This window comes from Chelonoidis abingdonii, chromosome 2 (assembly GCF_003597395.2).
Source record: "Chelonoidis abingdonii isolate Lonesome George chromosome 2, CheloAbing_2.0, whole genome shotgun sequence".
In the NCBI taxonomy this organism is placed as follows: Eukaryota; Metazoa; Chordata; order Testudines; family Testudinidae; genus Chelonoidis; species Chelonoidis abingdonii.
In genome coordinates, this window is record NC_133770.1 from 75762850 (window position 1) to 75783856 (window position 21007).

General features: G+C 44.7%; 1 protein-coding gene across 2 annotated transcripts in view; it reads right to left on the bottom strand.

Annotated features, from left to right (window-relative positions):
* NGLY1 (N-glycanase 1) overlaps window positions 1–21007 on the bottom strand; it is a 51653-nt gene that overhangs the window by 13569 nt on the left and 17077 nt on the right. For both annotated transcript variants that reach the window (XM_075062466.1, XM_032768030.2), the window contains exons 4-5: window positions 16193–16355; window positions 8–227 (exon numbers count right to left, since the gene is read on the bottom strand). In XM_075062466.1, the coding sequence (XP_074918567.1) occupies window positions 8–227; window positions 16193–16355 (383 nt within the window). The remainder of the gene's footprint in view (window positions 1–7; window positions 228–16192; window positions 16356–21007) is intronic.

The window sequence follows — 21007 nt, forward strand, 5'->3', positions numbered from 1 at the left end:
TGCTTACCTTGGGAATCTATTGCTGACCTTGCACTGGTTACAGTGATGATTTTCAACTTTGCTCGCATTCCATCTCAGATCTTCATCGTTAGGTGATAAGATACCTTTCGATTCTGTCTGACCACCACACTTGCTGCAAGGAAGGTTATTCACCCACTGGAAAAATTCATCCTTAAACCACTGCAAGAGCTCCAACAACAAAAAATCATCTTCATTCACATGGGTTCCTATAACATTAAAACACAGTAATTCAAACAACATTAACCAAGTTCAGATTCATTTGACCTTTCCAATATCTACATAATTACGATATCTGGACCTTTATCATAACTTAGAGTTGAAGTATCAACTAAGAAATGATTATATAGATGGTATTTTTTAAAAAATTAGATCTTAAAGACATAATAATGGTAAATAATGTTTTTAAAAAAGACAAACAGCCAAAAAGAAATTATAATAAGGAATTGAACAGAAAAGGATCGAACACAGAGAAATTTAGCACAGAACGTAATAACTCTTATGTTTTTCCAAAGGTATGGAAAAAACGGTTACTCACTTTCTCGTAACTGTTGTTCTTTGAGATGTGTTGTTCACGTCCATTTCAAGCAGGTGTGTGTGTGCTGCGTGCACGCCAGCTGGAAGGTTTTCCCCTAGCAGCATCCGTAGGGTCGGCCTGGGTGCTCCCTGGAGTGGTGCCTTCATAGCACCCAATACAGGGTCCCGGCAACCCTCTATCCCCTCAGTTCCTTCTTGCTGGCTACTCCGACAGAGGGGAAGGAGGGTGGGTATTGGAATGGACATGAACAACACATCTCAAAGAACAACAGTTACGAGAAAGCGTGTAACCATTTTTTCTTCTTCGAGTGATTGTTCATGTCCATTCAAAGCAGGTGACTCACAAGCCAAAGCTCAGGAAGTGGGGTCAGAGTCATGTACAGATTGAAGCACAGCCTGCCCAAAGGCTGCATTGTCTCTGGCCTGTTGTGTAATTGCATAATGTGTCGTAAACGTATGTATCGAGGACCACATAGCTGCCCTGTAAATTTTCTGAGTGGGGACTTGCGCCAGGAATGCCACCGAGGAGGCCTGTGCCCTTGTGGAGTGGGCAGTAATCAGCGGGGTGGACACCTTTGCCAGGCCGTCACACTCCCTAATGCAAGATGTGATCCACAACGAGATATACTGAGAGGACACAAGAAGACCTTTCATTCTGTCCACCATGGCCACAAAAAGCTGGACAGACTTCCGAAACAGCTTAGTTCTTTCTATATAGAAGGCTAAGGCTCCACATATATCCAGTGAGTGCAGTCAGTACTCCCTATTGGAGGAGTGTGGCTTCGGATAAAACACTGGGAGGAAAATGTCCTGGGCCATGTGAAACTGGGAAACAACCTTAGGGAGGAAAGCAGGGCGACGTCTAAGTTGGACCTTGTCCTTATGAAAAACTGTGTAAGAGGGCTCAGACATGAGGGCCCTGAGCGCTGAAACCCTCCAAGCCCAAGTAACTGCTACGAGGAAGGCAACCTTGAACGAGAGATATAAGAAAGAGCAGGTGGCCAGTGGTTCAAATGGGGGGACCTTAAGTCTGGACAGGACTAGATTGAAGTCCCAGGCCAGAGCAGGCTGACGAGTGTGTGGGAACAGCCTGTCCAAACCCTTGAGGAAGGGACTGACTATAGGGTTTGCAAAAATCAAGAACCCATCTGAGCCCGGATGGAAGGCGGAGATGGCAGCTAAATGGACCCTTGTTGATGACAGAGACAGACCTCGATGTTTTAGGCGCAGGAGGTAGTCCAGTATGAATGGTATGGGAGCGAGGAGAGGCAACTGATGGCGTTGCTTCGCCCAGACGGAGAATCGTTTCCATGTGGCAAGGTACGTTGCTCTAATGGAAGGCTTTCTACTACCCAGGAGGACTTGCCTGACCTGGTCCGAACATGACAGCTCCACGGCACTTAGCCATGGAGCATCCAGGCTGTGAGGTGAAGGGACTCCAGATTTGGGTGCCGGAGTCGGCCATGGTCCTGTGTGATTAGGTCCTAGAACAGCAGTAAAGTGAGTGGAGCCGCTACAGACATATCCAGGAGCGAGGTGAACCAGTGTTGGCGTGGCCATGCCGGCGCTATGAGTATAACTTGAACCCAGTCCCTGCGGATCTTGAGGAGTGCCTTGTGGATCAGTGGGATAGTTGGAAAAGCATAGAGCAGGTGGCCCACCCAAGAGAGAAGGAAGATATCCCTGATGGATCCCGGGCGGTGACTCCTGAGAAGCAGAATGCCTGACACTTTCTGTTGCCACGAGTGGCGAAAAGGTCTATCTGGGGAGAGCCCCAGGACTGGAAGATTGAGTTCACCACATCTGGTCAAAGGGATCATTTGTGGCCCTGGAATGTCTGGCTGAGGCTGTCTGCCAGTGCGTTCTGAACCCCTGGGAGGTATGATGCCTGTAGGTGGATCGAGTATTCTATGCAGAAGTCCCACAGTGCAAGGGCTTCCTGGCACAGGGGAGAAGAGCATGCACCTGCCCATTATGTAGGCTGTGAAAGCGTACCATGCCAGACACACTGCTCTCAGCTCTTTGACATTGATGTGTAGAGTGAGGTCCATCTGAGACCAGAGGCCTTGAGTCTTGAGGTCCCCCAGGTGAGCTCCCCAGCCCAGATCCGAGGCATCAGTCACCAGAGAGAGGGCCGAGGGCTGGCAAAGGGCACTCTCACGCAAACTACTCGTGGGTTGAGCCACCACAGAAGGGAGTCTAACACAGGGTGGGGCAGGGTTACAATGCAGTGCAGAGCGTCTGGAGCTGGCTGATACACTGACACTAGCCAAGACTGGAGTGGACATGCTTGTTGAGCTGTCACAGGTCCAGGATGGGTCTGAGGCCCCCCTTGGCCTTCGGTATTAGGAAATACTGGGAGAAGAAACCCTTGCTCCTTCGCTCCTGAGGAACCTCCTCCACTGCCCCTACTGAGAAGAGGGACTGCACTTCTTGAATTAGAAGTTGCTCGTGAGAGGGGTCCCTGAAGAGGGATGGGGAAGGGGGTTGGGGGAGCCAGGGGGTATAGAATTGGATGGCATATCGCCTGTCTACCATGCGGAGGACTCAGGCATGGTAGAAAGGGGATAGACGGAATGAGAAAGTAAAATGGGAAGGATCGAGGAGGGATAGCTCAGTGGTTTGAGCATTGGCCTGCTAAATCCAGGGTTGTGAGTTCAATCCTTGACAGGGCAATTTAGGGATCTGGGGCAAAAATCTGTCTGGGGATTGGTCCTGCTTTGAGCAGGAGGTTGGACTAGATGACCTCCTGAGGTCCCTTCCAACCTTGACATTCTATGATCCAGAGTTCATACTGGAAAGCCATCTAGGCTCAGTGGGAGTTTTGGCTGGCCAGAGTTTTGCCCAGAGGAGGAAGGTTGTCTCTTCCGAGTACTCTTGTTGCGCCTACGCAGAACATCCTGGCGGTTTTGTGGTTGATAAGGACCAGGGGCAGGCTGAGGCCTAAAATGCTGGCACTGGGTAGCCGGCGTGTGAAGTCCCAGCAATCGCAAGGAAGCTCTTGAGTCCTTCAAACTATGAAGTCTCTTATCTGTCTTTTCAGAGAAAAGAGCTGATACCTCAAAAGGAAGGTCCTGGATGATCTGTTGGACCTCATCTGGTAGACCAGAGACCTTCAGCCAGGACCCTCGTCTCATCACTACCCCTGTAGCCAGCATGCGGGAGGTTGCATCCGCCTTGTCTAGAGCTGCTTGTAGCGATGCTCTGGAGACCAGTTTCCCCTCCTCCATGAGTGCGGAGAATTCCATCCGAGCGTCCTGGGGAAGGAACTCCGCAAACTTAGCCATAGACGAGCAGGTGTTATGCCTGCTGGTTGGCTATCCGGAGCTGCAGAACCCCGGTCAAATAGACCTTTTGGCCAAACAGGTCCAGTTTCTTGGTGTCCCTGTTTTTTTTTGGGTAGAGCCCTGAAAACCTTGGCTTTCTTTTTGATTGGCCGCATCGACCACCAAAGAGTCCGGGGGAGGGTGGGCATAAAGATGTTCGTAACCCTTAGAGGAAATGAAGTACTGGCACTAGGTTTTCTTGGCTGTAGGGGCCAGAGAAGCGGGGGTTTGCCACAGATTCTTAGATGTATCAGTTATAGTTTTAATCTGTGGCAACACAACCCCGACTCCGAGGTCTCCAAGTAGGAGGACCATGGAGGCGCAGCATCCTGAGTTGCCAAAGATCGATGCCCTGACTCCAGGGAGCAGTGCGATTCTTGCATTTGCATGGGTGGTGCCGGAGATGGAGACCAGCGGGCCATCATGGCGGTTTACCCCTGGAGTGGAACAAGGAGTGCGTAGTTACCGGCGATTTAGCTGTCCTTTGCGGGGAGGATGGCACCAGGAGGTATATCAAGTCTGAGGCCGTCTCGAACGCGGCTTTATGTCCCCTTGGTGATCCGGTGACCGGGGAGGGGGGGCCGGGGAGAGTTCGGACTTGACTGGACCCCGGCCGGGGCGGGAGTTGACAAAACCCTGGGCGGGAGCAAGGAGGCAGCGGTTTGTCCCGATCCACTTGTGGATGCCGCCAATCCTTTAACTTTTGGGAGCGGTGAGCGGCCCATCACTGGTCACTTCTTTTCTACTGGCACCAGAGTTGGTGAGCGGTGCCATACTGAGGCCGACCTGTGGTGGTGCCAGTGGGCTTTAGAGTCTTTATCCGGGCTCGTTTTGCGTGCCGTTGGTGCCGGAGCGCTGCGCACTAAGGAGGTGCTCAGTGGGTCCTGGGTCGGACTGTGACCACAAAGCCGCCTCCATTAGCAGGAGTTTTAGTCTCTGCTCTAGGTCTTTTAGCATTCTGGGGCGGAAACCCTTGCAAATGCAGCACTTCTCCTTCTGGTGACTCTCACCAAGGTACCGCAGGCAGGAAGAGTGAGGATCACTCTTGGGCATAAACTTGCCACAGGCCTCGCAGAGCTTAAACCCTGGAGACCTGAGCATACCCCAGGAGGGGGAATGAAACGTCCTAACAACCAACTAACTATAACTATAGGGAAACAACTATTAACAAACTGAGAACTATATACAACTAAGGTCTATCAGACACTGCTAAGGCGCTTGCTGTGAGAGTGAGCAAAGTTCCAGCTAGCCATCACCAGTGGTAAGAAGGAACTGAGGGGGTAGAGGGTTGGCAGGGCCCTATATTGGGCGCCATGAAGGCGCCACTCCAGGGGGCGTCCAGGCCAACCCTACAGATGCTGTTAGGGGAAGGCCTTCCGGCTGGCGTGCATGTGGCACACACACACCTGCTTGGAATGGACACGAACAATCACTTGAAGAAGAATAGCTTTTAAGCAACGAATGACAATTGTTTTAACTCCTAAATCCCAAAGGGTTTTTTTTAACCAGGAGCTAGTGGCAAAAAAAGGTGCCAAATATGTCTAGTACAAACAGACTTCTATAAGTTGTACAGCACTGTGCATATTTTCCAATAATTAAAGTTTGTGAACAGAGTTTTGATTTCATTCATAATTCGATTTCATTCATAATTCATTCTTAAGCAAATGTGTCCTTTCAGTTCAACTTATCCAAACTAGAAATTTGCTGTCTGGCCCCATATCTTTCTATTGTCCAGCCAGTTCCCCTATGCTTGAATAACAGAGTCTTCTGTCCAGTTTTTCTGTCTATTTGCAGCAGGTGGTAGAATTTTCTCTTCCACTGTTGATATCCTACCATCTGGAACAGCCTCATTGCACCTAATTGACTGACTTTTAAAATCCAATTTTGAGACCCATCTCTTCTTTGTTCTGATTCCTCACCATCTTTAGCTTAAAAATATTTTGAATACTATGCCCTGAGTCTTCCTCTGTCCCTCATTCATAAATGTTCTCCATAAATCTGACATTTGCTCCTTCATAACCTAGATCACATCACAGTCACAGACGTTAATGCCTATACGATATTTAATCTGTTTGCTTATCTGCATTTACAAATTTGACTAACTGTAACACATTTTTATAAAAAAGATGCTATACAAAACCAAACTTACACTCTATTTTCAACATTCTGAAGAAAAAGATGTGGTGTGCAGAGATGATCCAGGTTGGTGAACTAGAGTGACTCGTACTAAATGAGCATATTGATATAATAGGCATCCCAGAAACTTGGTGGAATGAGGATAAACAATGGGACACAGTAATACCAGGGTACAAGATATATCAGAAGGACACAACAGACTGTGCTGTTGGGGGAGTAGCACTATATGTGAAAGAAAGCATAGAATCAAATAAAGTAAAAATCTTTAATGAAACAAACTGTACAATAGAATGTACCATAGAATCTATATGGATAATAATTCTGTGCTCGAATAATAAGAATATAGCAGTAGGGATATACTACCAACCGCCTGACCAAGATGGTGATAGTGACTGTGAAAAGCTCAGTAATAATGGGGGATTTCACCTATCCCCATATTGACTGGGTACATGTCACCTCAGGACAGGAGGCAGAGATGAAGTTTCTTGATATCTTAAATGACTGCTTCTTGAAGCAGCTAGTCCTGGAACCCACAAGAGGAGAGACAATTCTTGATTTAGACCTAAGTGGAGCACAGGATCTGGTCCAAGAGCTGACTATAGCTGGACTGCTTGGTAACACTGACCATAATATAATTAAATGCAATATCCCTGTGACGGGAAAGTTAGTTAAACAGAAATTAAAAGATACAGTGCCAAAAGTGAAATCCCTGCAAGCTGCATGAAAACTTTTTAAAAACACCATAATAGAGACTCAACTTAAATGTATACCTGAAATTAAAAAACATAGTAAGAGAACAAGAAAAGTGCCACTGTGGCTAAACAACAAAGTAAAAGAAGCCGTGAAAGGCAAAAAAGCATCCATTAAAAAGTGGAAGTAAAATCCTAGTGAGAAAAATAGGAAGGAGCATAAACTCTGGCAAGTGAAGTGTAAAAATATAATTAGGAAGTCCAAAAAAGAATTTGAAGAACAGCTAGCCGAAGACTCAAAGTAATAGCAACAATTTTTTTAAGTACATCAGAAGCAGGAAGCCTGCTAAACAACCAGTAGGGCCACTGGACAATCGAGATGCTGAAGGAGCACTCGGGAATGATAAGGTCATTGCTGAGAAACTAAATGAATTCTTGGCATCGGTCTTCACAGCTGCGGATTCCCAAACTTAAGCCATTCTTTTTAGGTGACAAATCTGAGGAACTGTACCAGACAGAGGTGTCATTAGAGGAGGTTTTGGAACAAATTGATAAATTAAACAGTAATAGGTCACCAGGACCAGATGATATTCACCCAAGAGTTCTGAAGGAACTCAAATGTGAAATTGCAGAACTACTAACTGTAGTTTGTAACCTATCATTTAAATCAGCTTCTGTATCAAATGACTGGAGGATAGCAAATGTGACGCCAACTTTTAAAAAGGGCTCCAGAGGCGATCCTGGCAATTACAGGCCAGTAAGCCTGACTTCAAAACCAGGCAAATTGGTTGAATCTATAGTAAAGGGTAGAACTGTCAGACACATAGGGGAACATAATTGTTGGGGAAGAGCCAACAGGGTTTTTGTAAAGGGAAATCATGCCTCACCAATCTACTAGAATTCTTTGAGAGGGTCTTCAAGAATTTGGCCAAGGGGCATCCAGTGGATATAGTGTACTTAGATTTTCAGAAAGCCTTTGACAAGGTCCCTCACCAAAGGCTCTTAAGTAAAGTAAGCTGTCAGGGGATAAGAGGGAAGGATTGGCAACTGGTTAAAAGACAGGAAACAAAGGGTAGGAATAAATGGTCAGTTTTCAGAATGGAGAGAGGTAAATAGTAGTGTTCCCCAGAGGTCTGTACTGGGACCAGTAGTATTCAACATATTCATAAATGCTTTGGAAAAGGGGCAAACAGTGAAGTGACAAAATTTACAGATCATATAAAACTACTGAAGATAGTTAAGTCCAAAGCAGACTGCAAAGAGCTACAAAGGGATCTCACCAAACTGGGTGACTGGACAACAAACTGGCAGATGAAATTTAATGTTGATAAATGCAAAGTAATGTATATTGTAGTACTCTGAAAACATCCACTCCGTGTGCAGGGGACATCAAAAAACTAACAATATTGGGAAGGAAGAAAGGAGAGCAGCAAAATATGGAGCTTGGACTTCAGAAAAGCAGACTTTGATTCCCTCAGAGAACTGATGGGCAGGATCCCCTGGAAGGCTAATATGAGGGGTGTCATTGTATCTTTCCTCAGAGACCAAAAAATTGGGGTACCAGCATGAATTTCTCTAAGCTTAATTACCAGTTTAGATCTGATAAGCTGCCACCACCCAAAAATATATAGTGTTTTGGGGCACTCTGGTCCCCCAAAAAACCTTCCCTGGGGACCCCAAGACCCAAATTCCTTGAGTCTCACAACAAAGGGGAATAAACCATTTCCCTTCCCCCTCCTTCTATTACCCTCCCAGATCTTTCCGCCCTGGGTACACCAGCAGATCACCGTGTTTGCAACTCCTGAATCACAACACAGAGAAGTCAGGTTTCTCCTCCCCCTTCTCCCCCCCTCCCAGGCTTTCCTCCCTGGGTATCCTGGAGAGATAGACAGTGATTCAAACTCCTTGAATCTTAACAGAGGGATTACACCTCCACCCAGAGGCAATACCAGATTCAAGCTCCTGTGAATCTAAAACAAAGAGAAATTACCTTCCCCCGCCCCTCTCTCCACCAAGTCCTTGGTGAGTTACTGACTCAATACCTTAGCATTAACAACGGGTAAAAATCAATTGGTCCTTAAAAAGAAAGTTTTTAATAAAAGAAAGAAAAAAATAAGAAATCTCGTAAATACAAGACGCAATATTACAGAGTCTTTCAGCTTTAATAGAAATGGAGAAAAAGCCTCCTCCAGCAGAAATACAATTTAAATACTTTAAGCCAAATACACATTTAAAATTCTAGCGCCAGATACACATGTTGCAAATAAAGAAAAACAATTAAAAGACTAAAGCCACTTTTATCCTGATACTTACTAGAATTAGAACAGAGAGATTGGTTTAGAAAGATTGGAGGAATCTGCTTACATCTGGTCCCTCTGAGACCCAGAGAGAACAACACACACAGACAAAGAAAAACACACCCAAGTTCCCTCCACCAGATTTGAAAGTATCTTGTCTTCTGATTGTCCTCTGGTCAGGTGTTGCAGGTCACTGTTTGTTAACCCTTTACAGCTGAAGAGACATTAACCCTTAGCTATCTTTTTTATGACAAGGGGGAAAGGAGTTCAGAAGAGCTGGCTTTATTTTAAAGGTTTATTGAGAGTGCAGAACCAAACCACCTTGTGTGCAGAAAGAATAGCAAACAGGCGACGCTTGGCTTAAGAGAGAAATCTCGTTGATCTTAAACCAAATGGAAGCTTAGAAGAAATGGCAACTTGACACGATGACTAGAAGAAGTAAAATATTCCTCGAGCATGCCGAGGTGTAATCACAATTGGAGTTGCAGCTAGCAAGGGATGTGAAGGGTAACAAGAAGGGTTCTACAGGTATATGTTAGCAACAAAGGTGGTCAGGAAAACGTAGGACCCTTACTGAATGGGGGAAGGCAACCTAGTGACAGATGATGGGGAAAAAGCTGAAGTACTCAATGCTTTTTTTGCCTCCATCTTTCACAGACAAGGTCAGCTCCCAGACTGCTGCACTGGGCAGCACAGTATGGGGAGAAGGTGAGCAGCTTCCTGGTTAAAGCAGGGGTGGGCAAACTACAGCCCGTGGGCCACTCCAGCCCACAAGACCTTTTATCTGCCCTCAGCTCCCATCAGGGAGCGGGGTCAGAGAGCTTGCCCCACTCTGGCACTCCAGCGCAGCTCCCAGGAAGCACTGGCATAACCTCCTTTCAGCTCCTACATAGTACGCGGAGGAATGGCCAGGGGGCTCTCACATGGTGCCCATCTGCAGGCACTGCCCACAGCTCCTATTGGCACGGTTCCCGCCAATGGAGCTGTGAGAGCAAGCCCCTGCCAGACGGCATTGTGTAGAGCTGCTAGCTGCACTGCCACGTAGGAGCCGGATGGGGGACACGCTCTGAGTGCTGCCTGAGGTAAGCGTGGCTGGAGCCTGCAACCGAGGCTCCCCTGCACCCCAATCCCTCTGCCCTGATCCCTCCTGCCCTCTGACCCTTGGTCCCAGCCTGGAGCACCTCTTCCACGCCAAACACCTCATCCCCAGCCCACACCCAGAGGCCCACCCCCAGATTGGAGCCTTCACTCCCCCCCACATATCCCAGCCCCCTGCCCCAGCACTGATCCCCCACCCACCCTCTGAACCCCTCGATCCCAGCCTGGAGCATCCTCCTGCGCCCCAACTCCCTCATCCCCAGCCCTACCCAACAGCCCGCACCTCAGCTGGAGCCCTCACCCCCAGCAACCCAACCCTCTGCCCCAGCCCAGAGCCCCCTCCTGCACCATGAACTCCTCATTTCTGGCCCCACCCCAGAGCCCTCACCCCCTCCCACACCACTCCCCCCAATTTCGTGAGCATTCATGGCCTGCCATACAATTTCTATACCCCGATCTTTGAAAACTGGTGGCAATCGGGGGAGATCCCAGACAACTAGAAAAAGGCAAATATAGTGCCCATCTTTAAAAAAGGGAAGGAGGAGAATCTGGGGAACTACAGACTGGTCAGCCTCACCTCACTCCCTGGAAAAATCATGGAGCAGGTCCTCAAGGAATCCATTTTGAAGCACTTGGAGGAGAGGAAGGTGATCAGGAACAGTCAACATGGATTCACCAAGGGCAAGTCATGCCTGAACAACTTGATTGCCTTCTATGATGAGATAACTGGCTCTGGGAATACAGGGAAAACGGTGGACGTGATATACCTTGACTTTAGCAAAGCTTTTGATTCGATCTCCCACAGAATTTTTGCCAGCAAGTTAAAGTAGTATGGCTTTGGATGAATGGACTATAAGGTGGATAGAAAGCTGGCTAGATTGTCAGGCTCAACGGGTAGTGATCAATGGCTCGATGTCTAGTTCGCAGCTGGTATCAAGCCGAGTGCCCCAGGGGTTGGTCCTGGCGCTGGTTTTATTCAACATCTTCATTAATGATCTGGATGATGGTATGGATTGCACCCTGACCAAGTCTGCAGATGACACTAAGCTGGGGGGAGAGGTAGATATGCTGGAGGGTAGGGATAGGTTCCCGAGTGACCTAGACAAACTGGATGATTGGGCTAAAAGAAATCTGATGAGGTTCAACAAGGACAAGTGCAAAGTCCTGCACTTAGAATGAAAGAATCCCATGCACTGCTACAGGTTGGGGACCGACTGGCTAAGTGGCAGTCCTGCAGAAAAGGACCTGGGGATTACAGTGGATGAGAAGCCGGAAATGAGTCAACACAGTAGCGTAGCTAGGGGGGAGCAGGGGAACAGCTGCTCCCCCACCAAGTACAAGTGGTGCCTTTTTAATTTTACTCACCCGAGAGTGAAAAAAAGGTGCCACCTGCTGTGGCTCTTTTATTGAGTGAGTGGCGCTCCGGGTCTTCGGGACCTTCACTCGCTTCAGGTGTCTTCGGTGGCACTGAAGCTTCACTGGCAAAATGCCGCTGAAGACCTGAAGAGCGAGTGAAGGTTCCGCCGCTGAGGTGCCACCGAAGACTCACAGTGCTGCCCTGTCAGTAAAAGCGCCTTTTTTTTCCCCACTCTCCCTCTTCCCTCCACCTGGCTATGCCACTGAGTCAACAGTGTGCCCCTGTTGCCAAGAAGGCTAACAACATATTGGGCTGCATTAGTAGGAGCATTGCCATAAGATCGAGGGAAGTGATTATTCCCCTCAATTCGGCACTGGGGAGGCCACATCTGGAGTATTGCATCCAGTTTTGGGCCCCCCACTACAGAAAGGAGGTGGACAAATTGGAGAGAGTCTAGCGGAGGGCAACAAAAATGATTAAGGGCCCAGAGCGCATGACTTACGAGGAGAGGCTGAGGGAACTGTGCTTATTTAGTCTGCAGAAGAGAAGACTGAGGTGGGATTTGATAGCAGCCTTCAACTACCTGAAGAGGGGTTCCAAAGAGGATGGAGCTAGGCTGTTCTCAGGGGTGGCAGATGACAGAACAAGGAGCGATGGTCTCAAGTTGCAGTGGGGAAGGTCTAGGTTGGATATTAGGAAAAACTATTTCACTAGGAGAGTGGTGAAGCACCGGAATGGGCTACCTATGGAAGTGGCAGAATCTCCATCCTTAGAGGTTTTTAAGGCGCAGCTTGACAAAATCCTCGCTGGGATGATTTAGTTGGGGTTGGTCCTGCTCTGAGCAGAGAGTTGGACTAGATGACCTCCTGAGGTCTCTTCCAATCCTAATCTTCCATGATTCTATGAATCATTAAGAAAGGGATAGATAAGACAGAAAATATCATATTGCCTCTATATGAATCCGTGGTACACCCACATCTTGAATACTGCATACAGATGTGGTTGCCTCATCTCAAAAAGATATATTGGCTTTGGAAAAGATTCAGAAAAGGGAAACAAAAATGATTAGAGGTATGGAACAGTTCCATATGAGGAGAGATTAATAAGACTGGAACTTTTCAGCTTGGAAAAGAGATGACTAAGGGGGGATATGATAGAAGTCTATAAAATCATGACTGGTGTGGAGAAAGTAAATAAGGAAGTGTTATTTACTCCTTCTCATAACACGGGAACTAGGGGTCACCAAATGAAATTAATATGTAGATTTAAAACAAACAAAAGGAAGTATTTCTTCACACAACGCACAGTCAACCTGTGGAATTTCTTGCAAGAGGATGTTCTGAAGGCCAAGACTATAACAGGGTTCAAAAAAGAATGAGATATATTCATGGAGGATAGTTATATCAGTGGCTATTAGCCAGGATGGGCAGGGATGATGTCCCTAACCTCTGTTTGCCAGAAGCTGGGGATAGGTGACGGGGATGGATCACTTGATGATTACCTGTTCTGTTCATCCCCTCTGGGGCACCTGGTACTGGCTACTGTCGGAAGACAGGATATTGCACCTTTTTAGCATTATACAAATTAAGAATGTTCCATAAATGATTCAACAGAAATAGCATCTACTGCTTATATACTGGATATGCTTTGACAGCTATTTCAGTGCTACCTTTTCTCTAAGCTGTTCGTCAGAAACTAAATGAGGTAATTTCAATCAAAGGACAATTTTTCTTTCTGTTGGTTAGTGGTGGAAAGAAAACTGCTACTATTACATAAATATTCTTCTCTGGGTTCATAAAGTAAATCCTGCATAAAAATAATGACAAATATGATCTGTTTCAACAAGAAATGATTGTTTGAAAATACCCAGATATCACAAAAGTTAAAAGTATACACAATTCTGGTCAATTTACATTGCTAATGGCAAATGGCCAATGAGGATAAAGACAAGCATTGTAATCTCTGTTCAGATGACCATAACTTTATCAGAGTAGTCTTTATGAGCCAAAATGCCTATGACTTTTACTTGTTCTTCAAAATCCCAAAGGTTTTTTTGGATCTGCCTGTAATAACTGTTCTCTAAGAGCAACGGTAATTTCTCCAGGTGGCTCTTTTAATACAACAGTGACAGATTTACCAGGAAACAGGAAGGGTAGATTATTTCTCAGCAACAGTAGCTACTCCCTTCCATACAGCCCATTTTCAATGGAGTCTGTCTTTCCGTACAGCTTTTAAAATTAAAGTTAACCCGCTACCTCTGCTTTTAAGTTGTCATTGCCGAACAAATGGCAACGTTTTCCTCGGACTCTTTTACACCTGAATTGAAGGTGCAAGGTCTGAAACCTTGAATGCTGCTTTGGACACTTCAGCTGTAGAAGCTGGGGTCACATGAACACAAGCTCCAACCCCCTTAAACCAGAGTGGATAAAAATCATTATTTTAAAAAAAATATCAAAACCATCAATTTTTTGGTTTAAATCAACTTTTTAAAGTTAAATAATATTTCTGGTTTACATGTTACTAGTTCTTTCCCTCCATTTTAGTCTCAAATTGCTATAGTGGATGTTTTGTAGTAATTTTTTAGTTTCCTAATTATTAGAAGAATTTCATATTTTACTTGGTGATTTCTTTCTTTTAGGTAATTCCATACTTTAAATGCTCAGTGAAAACATTTTAGTAATATTATTATGAGAACACAATCTCAAACATAAAACTGGTAAGTGAATACTCTATCCTGTATTTGTAGGGCCCTACCAAATTCATGCTCCATTTTGGTCAATTTCACGCTCATAGGATTTAAATCTGAAATTTGATGGTGTAATTTTAGGGGTCCCAAAAATGAGGAGAGGGGGTTGCAAGGTTATTGTAGGGGGAATTGTGGTACTGCTATCCTTACTTCTACACTCCCGCTGGTGGCGTTGCTGCCTTCAGAGCTGGGCGGCTGGAGAGTAGCGGCTGCTGGCCGTGAGCCCAGCTCTGAAGGTAGAACTGCCATCAGCAGCAGTGCAGAAAGAAGGAAGGCATGGTATGGTATGATATTGCCATCCTTATGTCTGCACTGCTGCTGGCAGAGCTGCCTTCAGAGTTGAGTGCCCAGCCAACCTCTGCCACTCTCCGGTCGCCCAGCTCTGAAGGCAATGCAAAAATAAGGGTGGCAATACCATGCCCCCCCTGCAACTCCCTTTTGGGTCAGAACTTCCTATATGAGAAACACTGGTCTCTCCTGTGAAATCCATAGTGTAGGGTAAAAGCACACAAAAGACCAGATTTTTACAGTCTGTGATGCATTTTATGTGGCCATAAATTTGGTAGGGCCCTATGTATTTGTAACCAACATAACCTTGTAATATACTGAAGTTCCACAAGTAAAGAAAGCTGAAATTCTCTGATACTCTTCCATCAGGGTATGCAGTTTGAAATCAATAGGACTTCGGAACATAAGTCACTATGGTACTTTTGAAAATCCCCCCTTTTGGTGTCTAAATCTGGGTATGGAAGGCTAATTTTACCCTCCTTTATTTTGGAACTTTTTAGCTTGTATGCATAAAAATTCAAAATAAATTTTTTAACATCTTGAAAGTCTAACTTTTCACTGTTAAAACTGAAGCAATTTTGTATTGAAGTGAGAAAGATTTTATGCCACAAAGAGTAGTTTTTATTAAAAATACAGTTTTAGATCCTGACGCTTATGCATGTGCTTCACTTTAGGTATGTAATCAAAAGGATTATTCACGTGAATGAAGTTACATACTTGTTTGCAGGATCAAGGCCTTAACTTCCATTTTTTTGGTTTTTGCCTATTGTATTTCTATAACATTAGAAAAGACAAACTACCAAAAGTGGTGTTTTAAAAAGAAACAGCATTTGTAATTTAATTTAGTTCATTCTACATTTTTAAAGTAAAGTTAAAATAGTACAAGTTTTGAAATTAATTTTACACTGTCTCAAGATGACCTGAATCAGTGATTTAAAAAAAAATAAACAGTGATTTTAATTGCTCTGCCTTTCCTTAAAAACATACACTTATTATCTTCATTCTACTCCAGATGCAAGCAGAAAAGCAATACCCTGCTGCTTCCAGTGCTATTTGCTGCTAGTTCAGAAATCTGGATTCAAATACTGTAAATTTCCTTTGCTCTCTCATCCCTCCTTCCTTCCCCAGCCATGAACATATGGACAGCAGATGGACATAAAAGAAAAGCATGGACAGGAAGAGAAAATACGAAATTGAAAGATATCAGTGCACAGTGGATGAGGAGAGGACAGATGAGAATGGAAGACAGGACAGAAGGTTAATAAATTTAAGAAATGGTTCGGCTGCACTGAAATTTATGAAACCTCTCAAAGCCCCATCTGTAAAGAATACAGTACATGGCTTCAGCCCTGTGCACACATGAATTTTGAATCCATATGATGTGCTGGTACTCAACAGATTAACCTGAAGGACAGAAGAAATGTGAGCCTCAAATTTCATCTAATATGATTTTAAACAGAGAGAACAAACCTAAACTAAGAATTAGCATTAATTCTCCAAGCACTCTTCTTTTTCGACAAAGAAGATAAACTAACTGAATAACATGGCATACTACACACATTCTGAATACTAGTGTAGTTTAAAACTAGTATTCTGAACTCACAAAAATATGATGACAACCTTAGTCTATAAACATGCACATTATGTCCATATGTTTAACCTAGTATTTTTAGTGTCTCATAAATTGTGAGAACTAATACCTCCATCCATTTTTTTGGCTTGTGCTAACTTTTCTTGAGCTCTCTCTTTCAATGCTTGAACTGGAATAGAAGCCAATGCTTTCTTCTGAAGAGACTGGTTCTCATACACTTGCACATGCTGAAAGTTTGATTGAAGGGTTTTAAAGAAGATTGTTTCAGCCTCCTAATATGGAAAAAATATAGGTATTATTACAATCTATGCAAACCATTTTCTAGTAATTGGATGATTTCAAAACATCTGGTCTTGGTTCATTAATGTGTAAGTTTGTTTGTATATTTATTATAGAGTTTCTGATTGTGACTCCATAGTTAAGGTTGCATTACAGATTTCAGTTAAAAGGAGTTTTAAACTGTAAAAATATGAACAACATGGCTAAAATTAAAACACAGAGTGTAAACTTTGAGCACTACTTGAATTTTTCATGATGGTGTGATTGAAAAATGGACTGATACAGAGATAAGTAAGAACTCAAAAATGAACCCTTCTGGCAATTTTTCACTGGATTGTCTCACTTTTCTTTGTATGCCCTTCCCAGGAATCTAATATACTCAGATTGTGGGATCTGTCCTTCATGCATATTGTTGCTCTTCACGTGCTGATTCCCAGAGTACCAGTTATACATAGCTGTGCTTGACTAGAGAGCGCTTTATAACTTTTTAGCCATAATGGAAAATGTATGTGTAAAGCTGAAGCTGCTGAATTTGACAACCTAGCAGACCCGGCACAAATACTGGGGTGAAAGAGAGTGAATCAGCATACTTCTATAACCAAGGGGATAATTCCCTAACCCAGGAAGGAGGAGACCAAGAGTTTAAAGCTAACTGTTCTTTGTATTTTCATGCAAGTCACAACCAGCAAAGAGCTGCTGAAAAAACCTTTACTGGAGGTAGTGATGCCTAATAAGGCTTCTGAGCACTTAATGTTGTAAGACCCTGAGTGCTGAAATGAAACTCAGGAGAGCTGGATTCTAATCCCAGATCGCCCACTCTCAGCTTGTTCACTGTAGCACACTGCCTTTCAGATTGACTAAACCAGTTTTGGTTACAGTATTTCTAATCACTATAATTGCACTCCCTTCTTGTAGGGATTCCCTCTGAGACCTCCTTCCACTCGGCTTTCCTAGAACTTAGTTCAACTTCAGATTGCATCCAACGAAGCGGGTATTTACCCACGAAAGCTCATGCTCCAATACGTCTGTTAGTCTACATGGTGCCACAAGACTCTTTGCTGCTTTTACAGATCCAGACTAACATGGCTACCCCTCTGATACTTCAGATTCTGTCACTCATATTTTTATTTGGCATACAGCAAAGCTACGCTGAGATGATCACACTCAAGTATAGCGGGTTGGTATAGGGCAGTGTTTCCCAAACTTGGGAGGCCACTTGTTTAGGGCAAGCCCCTGGCGGGCCGGGCCGGTTTGTTTATCAGCCGTGTCCTCAGGTCCGTCCGATCACGGCTCCCACTGGCCGCGGTTCGCTGCTCCAGGCCAATGGGAGCTGCTTGAAGCGGCGGACAGTATGTCCCTTGGCCCGAATCGCCTCCAGCAGCTCCAGGATAGGGCATACCACACATTCAAAGTTACACTGCAAACCTCTTTCTTTATATACATTTACACATTATATTGCATTTACTATACATTGCATCACATATTTTTGGACTGGCTTGGTTACTTTCTAGGAAACAATCCCTATACAGCACACACTATCCATACATGACTTACTCTTTACCTTATCCTATATTCCAGGCTCATTTTAGTTAGTTATTTTATCCATTATAAATGGTTTCCCGGGGTTCCCCCTTGTTTTAGCTAGTACAGACATTCTGCTTTCAGCTCACTGATCCTAATCCTGTCTCCCAAAAAACGAAGCCTCACCCACGTCCAATTAGGGTATGTCTACATTACGGGATTCTTCCGATGTTACAGAAACCGGTTTTTTAAAACAGATTGTATAAAGTGGAGTGCACACGGCCACACTAATCACATCAATTCGGCGGTCTGCATCCATGGTCCGAGGCTAGCGTCGATTTCCAGAGCGTTGCACTGTGGGTAGCTATCCCATAGCTATCCCATAGTTCCCACAGTCTCCCCCGCCCATTGGAATTCTAGGTTGCGATCCCGATGCATGATGGGGCAAAAACAGTGTCGCGGGTGATTCTGGGTAAATAAGCAACGCTAACAATTCATTTCGCTCCCTTTCTCCCTTGGATTCCCTGAGACGCCATAGTCATCGAACCATGGACCGTTTAGCTTTTTCACTGTATGTGTACTGGACTGATAGAAGATGCGGTACTGCATCTACAAAGCAGATTATTACCTTGCAAGTGCAAGATTACAGCCGCTATAGTCACTGTCAGCAGTTGGAAATTGGCGATACGGTTACAATCCTTTTGTATCATTGCAATTGGAATGGTGACGACGGTTATCATCTTTTGTACCGTCTGCTGCTGTCATGGTGCTCCTGGCGGGCTCCTGAGGTCGGCTTGGGCGCATGGACAAAATGGAATGACTCCCCAGGTATTCTTTCTTTATGCTTTGTCTAAAAAGGAGTCGTCCTGCTAGAATATGGGGCAAGTCTACTAGAGAACCAGAGAGCACAGCCGCTCCGGGTAAGCCCAGATATCCGCAGAATGATGAGCGCATACATTCTGGGGGTGCCTTGCAACAACCCACCGTTGCTTCCTCTCCGGCTCATAAGTTTATCCCCATTGTGTATGAATAATAAAGAATGCAGAATAAGAAACACTGACTTTTTAGTGAGATAAATTAAGGGGAGGCAGTCTTCCGCTGCTATGAAGTCCAGCGAGTACCGAATCTTCATTGACTTGAAAGGTGGGCGGGAGGCGTCAGCTCCAGTTGCTATATGAGGACTGTTTCAATCCTTCTGTACGTCTGCTGGGATAACAGGGAGTCATTCCTTTTGCCGCGGCCTCGGCTGACCTCACGAGGCCAGGCGGAGCACTCATGGATATATTAGGATGGATATCAGTCATTTTGCACGTCTGCCCGGGGAGGGGGGATGCTGCTTTCAGCAGCACCTGTCTACCAGCAGCATGCAGTCGATATGAGGTGATATTGAAAAAAGTTAGAAACGATTTTTTCCTTTTCTTTTTTTGGGGGGAGGGTAATGACACATATACTCCGAAACCTGGGAGCTGAAAAATGTTTTTTGACACCTTCAGGTATTGGGAGCTCAGCCAAGATGCAATGCTTTTCGGGACTGCAGACTGTGGGATAGCTGGAGTCTCAGTACCCCTCCCTCCACTTCACGAGCGTCTATTATTCTTTGGTTTCTGTACGCTTGTCACACAGCACTGTGCTGAATCCTCGCTGTGGCCTCTGTCTATCATAGCCTGGAGATTTTTTCAAATCTTTGGCATTTCCTCTCTGGAACGGAGCTCTGATAGCTGATTTGTCTCCCATACAGAGATCAGATCCAGTATCATCCGTACGGTCCATGCTGGAGCTCTTTTGGATTTGGGACTGCATCGCAGCTCCCAGCTTGGGCAAACAGGAAATGAAATTCAAAAGTTCATGGGGCTTTTCCTGTCTACCTGGTCAGTGCATCCGAGTTCAGATTGCTTTCCAGAGCAGTCACAATGGTGCACTGTGGGATACCACCCGGAGGCCAATACCGTCGAATTGCGGCCACAGTAACCCTAATCTGACATGACAATACCGATTTCAGCGCTACTCCCCTCGACAGGGAGGAGTACAGAAATTAGTTTAAGAGCCCTTTATATCGATATAAAGGGCTTCATTGTGTGGATGGGTGCAGCGTTAAATCGGTTTAACGCTGCTAAATTCGGTATAAACGCGTAGTGCAGACCAGGCCTTAGTCATGTCAAGCCAGATCTACACTTTTTAGAGCCAAGTACAGAATCCAGGATTCCTGATCACCAATATTCTACTGCTGACTAGTAAACAGTTGTGTCAGCCACTCAGAAAGCACATGTCAAGTTCTCATTCAGTGGCTAATCCACAAAGTAGCTAGCAATTATTAGCCACTGAATTGGCCTAAGACAGCAATTTGAAGATCAAGGGGTTCAAAGCCTGCTGCTGATTTATAATGGCAGATGGCACTATGTGGTTCACACAGTGAAAAGACTTCTTCTAACTTAGTACTTAAATTCAATCCATAAATTATGGTGGGAATCAACAAAATATACATTTCGCATTTCACCTGTTTGTCACACATTTGCTAAGGGGAGGCTTGGCAATGAAGTATTGAACCTTTTACCATTCACTAGTCAAAAACTGCCTAAATGGGCAGTGATCAACTGTTTTTCAGGCTAAGAAAGGTTGTTAACTGAGTTGTCCATGGACTACTGTCAAAGTCAGACTCAGGACCCACAATTTGTCAGACCAGTCTGTTTTATTAGCACAGCGCTCTGCTAATAACACTCGGATAATGTGAGCACCGCGCAAGACATAAACTATCTTATTTATACAGATAAAAGGTCACGAACTTAACAAGATAACAAAGGAAGAAGAATTGACAAGATTACCTGAGGCTAGACATACATAGTTAATTTTCTTACTAACTTTTACCAATCTCCAGTTAATGCTTTACCATTAGCTTAACTGGACTCTTTGTTTATGCCTTAATGTTTCTTTCCCTACACCTGTATTTTAACCTTTCTTATTTCTGCTCAAAGATACATACAGCATTTCTTTAATTCATTCCTATTTTTACAATATAATTCAATTCTACTTTCACACTACCTACAGTGGAGTCGCATCATAGGCACATTTAACTTATGCGATTTTAACTATACGGGCTCGGCAAAACAAAAGAAAAAAACAGAAAAAT